Here is an 11,154-nt window from a genome sequence, read left to right on the forward strand (position 1 = left end):
TACAGAGAAACCCTGTCTCGAAAAATCAAAAATAAAAAGAAAATAATGCGAAGACGTTTCTGACGGTCCCGCACATGAGACAGCTTTAAGTTTTGCAGTACAACTCTGGCCCACACACCGGGCGGGTCTTTAAAAGGGTCCAATGCCCACAGCTTAATTCACTGTCTAGCAAAAATACCGGTAGGAAGCCCCCTGCCTCCGAATACAAAGAAACCTTCGAGTCAGGTAGGCAGAAACCAGCGGCGGCCAGGTAAAAACGCCTTACCCATTCCCGGCTTCAGTCGCTTCCCAAAGTCTCATTTAAAAAAACAAAAAACAAAAAAACAACAACAACAACAAAAAAAAAAACTTTCGAGCAAAGATTCCAAACTCCAGTCCACCACCCGCTTCCCCCGGCTTCGGGTGTCCTTCCGTGGCCACCGCGGCAGTGCGGGCGCCCACCTGTGGAGACCGCGGGCCAGGTGGGCAGCGCGCCCAGGGCCGGCCTTCGGGAGACAGCTCCGAGTCGTGCGCGTTCCGGGCCCTGGAGCGGCTCGCGGTCTGCCTCGGTCGCGCTGGCCCCGGAGGCGCCTCGGGAGGCGGACGCCAGCGTGCGGCCGGCCGCCGCAGCTCCCACCGCCGAGCCTCCCGCAGCTGCCTCGGCCCAGGCGCCGGGCCTCCCGCCGCTGCGGCCGGGCTCGGACGCCAGCCCCTGCCACCGCGCGACTCTCCTCTGGTCGCCAGCCGGCCCGTCCCCGCACCGCACTCCCCTGGTTACTCACCCCGGGGCCGGGCGGCGGTAGCAGCAGCGCCAGCAGGAGCAACAGCCACCGGGACGGCATGACGGGACATGGCCCTGACTCCGGGCGCCGCCGGCCGGTTCTGGGGACCGCGCGGACAGAGGGCTGGACGGGGGCGCCGCAACGACAGCGCGGCACCGGTGTTGGATCGGTGGACACGAAGCTGACTGGGCGGCGGCGACACCCCCATTCCCAGCCCTATAAGTGCCTTGTGTCCCGACTTCTTCCGGTCGGGGCGGGCTTTAGGGCGGTCCCGGAGGCGGGGGCTGTGAGAGGCGGAGTCACTGCCTGGATGGGGAGGAGCCTATGTTGTTTTGTGGGCGTGGAGCGGGAGGGTGGGGTTAGAGGCCAACGCGGTGGGAGTTTCTAGCTGCCTCCTATCCTAGGCGCTGGAAGCCGAAGACCAACTCTTGGCTTTGAGTATCTGTGGACGCTGTGCTTCTGAATGAAGAAGCTTGTCCTCAAGCCAAGGGAAAATGACGTGTTACCCCACAGGAAGTCCCATTCGCCCGATGAAGGACCCGAGGAGCCAGGCTTGGTCTGGAAGAAGGGAATGCCCACAACCCTCTGTCTCCCTGCTGCCAGCCACCACTTACTAGGGTTGCCTAGACGACCTCTAGAACAAGAGATTCGGCAGCTGGCAGAAATTCGACCCTGAGCCGCAGCCCTAGAGTTCACTGAGGAGGGTCTTCCAGCTGTGCCTCATCCAGCCCGAAGGCTCCTTTCTTCCCTAGCCTTGCCCTCAGGAATTTCCCCTAAGTCATGTCCAGCTGCCATCCGTTCCTCTTGGGATGAACCACAGCCAACTCATTCACCAAAAATTAGAAGGAAATCAGGCGGGCCTCTTGTGTCACACGTGTTTACGTGACCTTTGTAGATGTGGCCTGGTGAAGCTTGAGAGGACATGTGTCACAACTCTTTGGAGGTGGGCTGAGGACTCCAAGGTCTATTTAAGGGTGCGGGTTATTAATCAGAACTAATGAGCCCAATAAGTTGTTTGGTCACTGGGCCCCAAGCTGCCCTCCTCTGAGTTAGAAGAGGGAGAACTTGTTTATAATAGGAAAGACAAAACATTCAGTGCTCAAGGAAAATGTAGCTTATTATTCTAGTAGAAAAAGGGAGTTGCTGGGAGTGTAGCTCTGTTGGTACAGCACTTGCATAGTCTGCGAGAGAGGCACTGGGCTGCATCTCCAACCCTCCCAAAACTGGATGTGTTGCCTCACACCTGAAATCCCAGCACCCTGTGGGTGGAGACAGGATCGGAAGTTCTAAGTAATCCCCGGCTGCCTAGTGAGTTTGAAGCCAGCCCAGATTATGTGGGGCCATGGGAACAGGAATAAATTCTGTTTCCCCTGGCTTGCTCCTTTGACAGCCTGTTGGAATTTTCAGGATTTAGAAAAGAAAAGGTTATCCTAGAAAAAAGAAAAAACACAAATAAGTAGTATATGGTGGGTAGGGATTAGGGGTGGGCTGGGCTAAGGGCTTTGGGTCAACTCTGTCCAATGGTAACAGACAGAACTGTCCCTAGGAAGACCAATCCTATTCCTGCCTCTACCCCACAACCTGGAGCAACTCCCACCACAACGCAGAAGCCAGCACCAGCATGTGAAGGGGATTTTTGGCAAGTTTGAAAGCAGCAGACACAATTTGAAGTCTTCAGGCAAATAAGTTTGGGATTTGCAGAGAGAATGTGGAAGACTAGAAACTCCCACACTCCTGAGCATGGGGACCCCCCAGGGAGAGCATGGGGGCCCCAGGAAGTCATGGAGCTGGCCAATGATGCAAGCGGACAACGGGACCTGTAAGACCACATGCTTGGATTTCCAAATAAAAACCCTGGAGCCTGGAGCCAGTGACATGACTCACATTCAGCAGATAACAACGTGTGATGTGCAAGCCTGTCTTCAGTCCTCCTATTAGTGAGAGGAGAGAGCAAGCTCCCGGAAGTTGACCTCTGACCTCTCATACACATTGTAACATATGCAAACCCTCATCAGATGGCTCCAGGAACATCTAACACCCCTGGACTCTGGGGGCATCTACACTCACAGACACACAGATTATGCATATCAACCTTAAAAAAATAAAATTGTTCTTGCATATTTTCTCCAACATAATAAATCTAGAAGTGGCCCTGGGAGTGATTGAAGAGGACCTGTTATACCAGCTTTCATGAGGGAGGGGCAGGACGACGAGGGTTAGTAGTTCAAGGCAACTTCAGCTACATAGTGAGCGAAGGCCAGCCTGGGCCACCAGAAACACTGCCTCAAAATGCAAAGGGGGGAAAGGGTCTAAGAGGGGAAATTGCTGAGCTGGAACTCTTTGACAATTTCAAATGTCACAGTGACCCTGTAAAGGTAGCAGATGGAGCACAAAAAGGAAGGGTGACCTCAATCTGACTCATAAATCAGTTTTAAACCAATTATTCCGAAACAAATAGAAGCCATCGGAGGAGCCCGGGCCAGGCAGGACTGTTTATCTTGCAGGGAGCTGACGGAAACCCTTGGCTTTAATCTGCTGCGTGTTCTTAGAATTTCCTCTGTACCACCGAGTAGTTCTTAGGAGTAGCCAGCCTGCACGCTTGCGCACTTTCCCCTTGATTGGCCATTCAGACTGATGAGTGCTGGCATTTTACTTATGGCTGAGTGACCATAATCTTGCTCCATGGTCACATGCAGAAAAAGAAACAGCTTCTTATTTATGTTAAAGCAAAAACTGGCATCGCTGATAAATATAAAAGCCAAAGTATTTTAGGGCTTCTCTGAAGTAGACAATAATTCATCTTCCTGGAGTCTCATTAAATAATTCTCTCTTTAAAAGGTCAAGATGGGAGGGCTCAGTAGGTAAAGGTGCCTACCTGCTGTCAAACCTGACCACCCACGTTCAATTTCCCAGATCCACATGGTGGGAAGAAAAAAAACTGACTCCCAAAGTCGTTCTCTGGGCTCCATATGCACACTATCACAGGCATGCCCACACAAGTACATGCACAGACAAATAAATAAACATAATGAAAAAAATAAAGGTCAAGTTTATAGTCTCAGTGTAAAAATAAGCTGCCACATAAAAATAGAGACACACAGACACACACTCTTATATGCACACATCAGATTCAATGAAGACTGACAGAACTAAGTATGTCTGCAGGGATGAAAGTAAATTAACCAAATCTTGTTTTTATTTTTCTTGAAGAGCTTCTAAAAAAGAAAAAAAACAACAAACTTATTTCCGATACCTTTCGAGCTTCCTTCCTTACTGAGTCAGAGTATGTAGAGCAGCGTCTAGAAATCTGTGTGTTTTACGCTCCCCACAGGTGCCTGAAGGCCGCTGAGGTCAGGCCAGCTGCAGAGAGTCAGAGCTCAAACGCCCTGGCGGTGAGTCCTTAGAAAATGCCGCCATCTAGCGGAAGTTACAACCTAGACCTGGAGGCTTTTTTGTTTCGTTATTCTTTTTTCTTATTTTTTACCTCATGTGCATTGGCATTTTGCCAGAATTGGCATTTTTTGTGAATGTATGTCTGTGTGAGGGTGTTAGATAGTTGTGAGCTGCCATGTGGGTGCTGGAAATTGAACTCGGGTACTCTGAAAGAGCAGCCAGTGCTCTTAAACTCTGAGCCATCTCTCCAGCCCTTGGGTTTTTTTTTTTAAAGATTTATTTATTTTATTTTATGTATGTGAGTGCACTGGAGCTATGCAAACGGTTGTGAGCCTTCATGTGGTTTTTGGGAATTGAACTTTCAGGACCTTTGCTCGCTCCAGTCAATTCTGCTTGCTCCAGCCCAAAGATTTATTTATTATTATACATAAGTACGCTGTAGCTGTCTTCAGACACACCAGAAGAGGGTGTCAGTTCTCATTATTGGTGGTTGTTAGCCACATGTGGTTACTGGGATTTGAACTCAGGACCTTCAGAAGAGTAGTCAGTGCTCTTACCCACGGAGCCATCTTGCCAGCACCCTAAAAATTTATTTATCTTATGTATATGAGTACACTATAGTTGCCTTCAGACACACCAGAAGAGGGCATCAGATCCCATTACAGATGGTTGTGAGCCACCATGTGGTTGCTGGGAATTAAACTCAGGATCTCTGGAAGAGCAGTCAGTGCTCTTAACCTCTGAGTCATCTCTCCAACCTTTTGGTTTTTGTTTTTTGTTTTTTGTTTTTTGTTTTTTGTTTTTCAAGACAGGGTTTCTCTGTGTAGCCCTGACTGTCCTGTAACTTTCTCTGTAGACCAGGCTGGCTTCAAACTCAAAGGTTAGAGACACCATCACTCAATGACTTGGAGGTTTTTAATCTCATTTACAACTTAAATGTTTGAATTTATGATTGTCAAGTTGACTTGCACAGCTACTTACATTTTTTTAAATTACATTTATCTCTTTAGTGTGTGTGTGTGTGGAGGTCAGAGAACAACTTTCAGAAGCTGCTTCTGTCCACCTACTATGTGGGTTTCAGAGATCCAACTCAAGTCCTGAGGCAATGCTGCAACTACCTTCACGAGCTGAACCATCTTGTCAGCTCTTTTGAAAAAGACTACTTTTTGAAAAAAGCTTGCAGAAGGGAGGCAATTTCTGAAAGTGCACATCTTTTCATCAGAGTAAACCAAATCTTTCTTTCTTTCTTTCTTTCTTTCTTTCTTTCTTTCTTTCTTTCTTTCTTTCTTTCTTTCTTTCTTCTTTTTTTAGGGACCTCCAAGCAGTTGTCTGGACAGACTTGAATTTACAATACTTGTAGGATAGGTAAAAGTTAAATAAAATGATATAAGGAAAAAAAGAGGAAAGTCCTTTCTAATGTAAGGTTTAAGAAAACTCAAAAGCCACAGTTTCTGGGCGTAGTTCCATGTGCCGGCTCGTCTTGTGAGAGAAGAGTAATGGAAAAGGTTATGAGTTTTGTTCTAATCACTTCTGTTGCCACAAGTTGACACCCAGCATCCACACTGTCACTACTGTATGTGCCCTCTTAAACTGCAAATGCTTGCTCTCCCTCCTGCTCACTCCTTCCCCTCCCCACCCCTTCTTTCTCCATTTTGGGGATCGGTCCCTAAGCATGCCAGGCAAACGCTCTCTCACTGAGCTATCTGGGGCCCACAGGTTCTGATGTGTCATGGACGCTGCCACTACTTACTGTTTGCTCTTGTTTGGAAATGTGCAAACACCTGCCTTTAGGGTCATCTTGTGCAACAGTTCTATCGGTTAGGTATTAATTAGATACATTTTGTGCAGGATGTGTTAAGTGTGGGCATAGTGGTGCATCCTTTTATTTCCATCATTGGAGTGTCTAAGGCAGGAGGACTGCTGGGAGTCTGAGGCCAACCTTGACTACATAGATAAATTTGAGGTCAGTCTAGGCCACAGAGCAAAACCAGAAGAGACACTAAAATCTAGAAAAGCAAAAAGCCAAATAAGTAACATAACTAGAGAAAGAGGGAAAACCCAGTTAGAGCTCCCAGATGGGATGGGAAGGGCAGGATGCCAGGCTACTCTCAACTACACTGCAAGTTAGAGGCCAGTTTGGGCTATGAAACTCTACTTCAAAAAACATCCGAACAGGCTGGAAAAATGGCTCAGTGGTTGAGAGCAAGGACTGCTCATCTGGAGGTCCTGAGTTCAATTCCCAGCAATCACATGGTGACTTACAACCATCTGTAATGGAATCTGATGCTCTCTTCTGGTGTGTCTGAAGAGAGCAATGGTGTACTCGTATACATAAAATAAATAAATCTTTTTAAACAATCAAACAAGAACTCAGAGATCTACTTAATTTCAGAGCTTCATTTAGTTATGGTGGAAGCTGTGACTAAGTTCCACCCTTACCCAGTTATTGGTTTTGGGTTTTTGAGTTTGTTTTGGTTGTTTTGTTTTGTTTTGGTTTGATTTTGTTTTTCCTTGAGACAGGGTTTCTCTGTGTAGCCATGACTGTCCTGGATCTCACTTTGTAGACCAGACTGGCCTTGAACTGAAGAGATCCACCAGTCTTTACCTCTCAAGTGCTGGAATCAAAGGCATGCTCTGCCACACCTAACACTATTATTTGTATTTATGCATGGGGATGTGTGTGCATGCCTCCTGTGCAGGTCAGAGGGCAAACTGGCAAGAGTCAGTTCCCTCCTTCCACCTTGTGGGTTCTGGGGATTGAACTCAGGTCATTAGACTTAACAGCAAGCACCTTTGCCTGCTGAGCCATCTCACTGGGCCCTGGTTGTATTCTTGTCCTGTGCCCATAATAATATGACAATGTCCTGTTACACATGCTATAAGTGTAGCTAGGAGACAGTGGCCCAAGCTGGCAGCTCCTGGAATATTAACCATATTCCCTTTATATTTGAGAGGATTGGTTTCAGAAACCACTACATCTACAGATACCAAAATCCCTTTCAAATCCCTTATATATTAATAAAATGGCATCACATTTGCATGTGTCTCTGCATAGCCTCCTGAGTTATCTCTGGATGACTGTGAAACCTAGTGCACACTACGGGGCATTGTTTGGAAAGAACCATGAGAGAAAAAATAGCCTGTATGTGTTCAACACAGTTGCATTTTGTTAAAAACCCAAATCATTCTGACCACTGATACTGAAGCAAACTACTCTAAAAACAGCTACACGTTTATACAAACATGTGCGGCACACGAGTCTCGTCTGTAACCATGGGCAAAGGCTGTCCACCTCCTCTTGGAATTGTACAAAACAACATAAAAAGGTAGTTGCCAGCTGGCTGAGGCTGTCAGCTGACCCCGGTTTCCTCCTCTGGGGGTAGCTCAGACTAACCCTAAGTAGTTATTTGCTCTCTTGCTCCCGAGCTGTTGCGTTCCACACTCACTGTGCCAAGGCTGTGTCATGGCAGAGCATTAGAACTTATTAGTGACCTCAGGTTCAACGCAGCACCGGGGTGGATATGACCGCCCTCACTGCCCAGTCCTGATCCCCTATGTGGCCTAAGTCCATAGAACTCTTTGGAAATTTCTCTTGGACAGCTCATAAGCGTCCTTCCTCTAGTGAAATGTCCGAGGAGGTCTGGTTTCATCCTGTTTTCCCCTGGGCTATTGTTCCATTCTGCGCTGGTCAGAAGTTCTCCAGCACGTCCTCCTTGGACACAGTCATTTCCCAGCTTTCCTCCAGACTCCTGGCTCTTTTCCTTCCTGTGAGACTAGGCACCCACACACATGTAGCACCTCCCCCCAACACACACACACACACACACACACCCTGCATAGAACAAATAAGTCTTTTTTCAAATTTTTATTAGATATTTTCTTCATTTACATTTAAAATGCTATCCTAAAAGTCCCCTATACCTTCCCCCCGCCCTGCTCCCCTACCCACCCACTCCCACTTCTTAACCTTGGTGTTCCCCTGTACTGGGGCATATAAAGTTTGCAAGACCAAGGGGCCTCTCTTCCCAATGATGGCTGACTAGGCCATCTTCTGCTACATATGCAGCTAGAGACACGAGCGAGCTCTGGGGGTACTGATTAGTTCATATTGTTGTTCCACCTATAGGGTTGCAGATCCCTTCAGCTCCTTGGGTACTTTTTCTAGCTTCTCCATTGGGGGCCCTGTGTTCCATCCTATAGATGACTGTGAGCATCCACTTCTGTATTTGCCAGGCACTGGCATAGCCTCACAAGAGACAGCCATATCAAGGTTCTTTCAGCAAAATCTTGCTGGCAGATGCATAATAAGTCTTTTTAAAAGTAATTAAAAAGACTTACCTGACTGTTACTATTTAGATAGAGTCTCCAGCCTGGGCTGGCCTCAGATTCCATATGTAGCAAAGGATAGCCTTTCTGATCCTCTGGCCTCTACTTCCTGAGTGCGAGGATTACAGGTTTGCATTACCTTAGCAGGTTTAAGCACTGTTAGGGATGGAACCCAGGACTTCATATCATTTATAATTTCGGTCCAAATGTTCACCATCCATAGTTAGATTTGTCTATGGGCTGGCATAGGACCAAGGAGATGACTCAGTGAATGAAGCTCTTGCTACACACATCTAAGGGCCTGAGTTCAGATCCCCAGACCCATGTCAAGCCTGCTATGATGTTATACATCTGTAATCCAATCCTCCTATGTCAAGGTGGGAGACTGAGGCAAGAGGATCCTCAGAAGCTTGTGAGCTGGCCAGACCATCATACAAAGCAGCAAACAGGAGACCTTGTCTTGCTGGGCAGTGGCAGTGCACACCTTTAATCCCAGCACTTGGGAGCAGAGGCAAGCGGATCTTTGTGAGTTCGAGGCCAGCCTGGTCTACAGACCAAGTTGGAGGACAGCCAGAGCTACACACAGAAACCCTGTCTCAAAAACAAACAAACAAACACACACACAGAGAGAGAGAGAGAGAGAGAGAGAGAGAGAGAGAGAGAGAAAGAAGAGGGGTCTTGTCTCAAAGAAGATGGAAGCTAAGGAATGACATCTGAAATTGTTCTCTTTATCTGTGTGCTGCAGCATAACCTTGTACACAACGCTTTTCCTCCTTCCCTATACCACTCCCTCCCACACAAATAAAAACAAATAAAAAAGAGGTATATCTACTTAATGGAATACTATTTGGCAATCAAAATAGATGGCAAATAGAACAAGATCTTAATCTTGGAATTTTTTTTTTTTTTTGAGTACAGATGCACCAGAAGAGGGCACCAGATCTCACTATAGATGGTTGTGAGCCACCATGTGGTTGCTGGGATTGAACTCAGGACCTTCAGAAGAGCAGTCAGTGCTCTTAACTGCTGAGCCATCTCTCCAGCCCTTATTTATTTATTTATTTATTTATTTATTTATTTATAGAAAATTTTGTTTGTTTGTTTGTTTCTTTCAAGACAGGGTTTCTCTGTGTAGCCCTGGCTGTCCTGGAACTCACTCTGTAGGCCAGGTTGGCCTTGAATTTATAAATCTGCCTGCCTCTGCCTCCCAAGTGCTGGGATTAAAGGCATGCGCCACCACTGCCAGGCAATCTTGGAAATGTTAAATAAAAGTTATAAAGGTTCACATTTTTACCATTCCAGTCACATAAAGGACTCAAGTGGGCAGAGCCAGAATGTAGGCTAGTGGTTACTTAGGGCTTGAGAAAAGGATGAGGAAATGGAAATTAATGACCAGGGTGTGGGGTTTCTTTCTGGGTTAGTGAGACTATTCTTTTTTTTTTTTTTTTTTTTAATTTATTCCTTTTTGTGTGAGTACACTGTAGCTGTCTTCAGACACACCAGAAGAGGGCATTAGATCTCGTTACAGATGGCCATGAGCCACCATGTGGTGGCTGGGAATTGAACTCAGGACCTCTGAAAGAGCAAGTCAGTGCTCTTAACCACTGAGCCATTTCTCCAACCCTAGTGAGACTATTCTAAAGTTGATAATAGCAATGATGCTCAACTTTGCTAATATCGCCAAGCCATTGAATTATTCTAAATGGGTAGGTTGTATGTGGTATGTAAATTATTTTACAGGCAAACCTGGGGGCTGGAGAGGTGGCTCAATGGTTAAGAGAAACTGCTGCTCTCCCAGAGGACCTGGGCTCTACACATGGCAGCTAACAATGGTCTATAACTCTAGACCCAGGGAACCAACACCTTCTAGCCTCTGTGGGCCCTGCACACAGGTGGACCACAAACAAACATACGTATAAAGTAAAATTCATTTTTTTTAAAAGTCAACTAGATATGTCAAAGCAAACAGGAAGGTTGTGCTGATGTCAGACAAGCTAGCTCTGAAATAAGGAATATTACCAGAAATAAAGAGGGACATTTCAGGGCTGGAGAGATGGCTCAGTGGTTAAGAGCACCAACTGCTCTTCCAGAGGTTCTGAGTACAATTCCAAGCAATCACATGGTGACTCACAAACATCTGTAACAGGATCTGAAGAACAGGTTCTCGAAGAACCAAAAAAAAAGAAGAAAGAAACTAAGGCGGTGGGGGTGGGGGTGCTGGACAGATGGCTCCAGAGGTCCTGAGTTCAATTCCCAGCAACCACATGGTGGCTCACAAACATCTATAAATGGGATCTGATGCCCTCTTCTGGTGTGTCTGAAGACAGCAACAGTGTACTCACATAAAATAAATAAATCTTCAGAAAGAAAGAAAGAAAGAGAGAGAGAGAGAGAGAGAGAGAGAGAGAGAGAGAGAGAGAGAGAGAAAGAGAGAAACTAAGAGAAAGAAAGAAAGAGAAAGAGACTAAGGCAGGTGGGTGGTGCGCACCTTTAATCCCAGCACTTGGGTACAGAAGCCAGTGGACCTTCTGAGTTCAAGGCCAGCCTGGTCTACAGAGCAAGTTTTAGGAGAGCCAGGGTTACACAGAGAAACCTGTCTAGAAAAACCAAAAAGATTAAAAAAAAAAAAAAAAAAAAAAAACTAAACAAGCAAAACTAGAAGAGCCATGAGTAG

The 11,154-nt window shown here is 46.5% G+C and overlaps 1 protein-coding gene across 1 annotated transcript in view; it reads right to left on the reverse strand.

Moving 5' to 3' along the window:
- The window catches only part of Ern1 (endoplasmic reticulum to nucleus signaling 1), a 95,494-nt gene extending 94,506 nt beyond the window's left edge, over positions 1-988 (reverse strand). Inside the window, exon 1 of the mRNA XM_021211839.2 lies at positions 762-988. Coding sequence (XP_021067498.1) covers positions 762-821 — 60 coding nt within the window. The 5' untranslated portion in view covers positions 822-988. The remainder of the gene's footprint in view (positions 1-761) is intronic.
- Positions 989-11,154: the final 10,166 nt, after the last annotated feature.

This window comes from Mus pahari, chromosome 14, assembly GCF_900095145.1.
Source record: "Mus pahari chromosome 14, PAHARI_EIJ_v1.1, whole genome shotgun sequence".
NCBI classification, from domain to species: domain Eukaryota; kingdom Metazoa; phylum Chordata; class Mammalia; order Rodentia; family Muridae; genus Mus; species Mus pahari.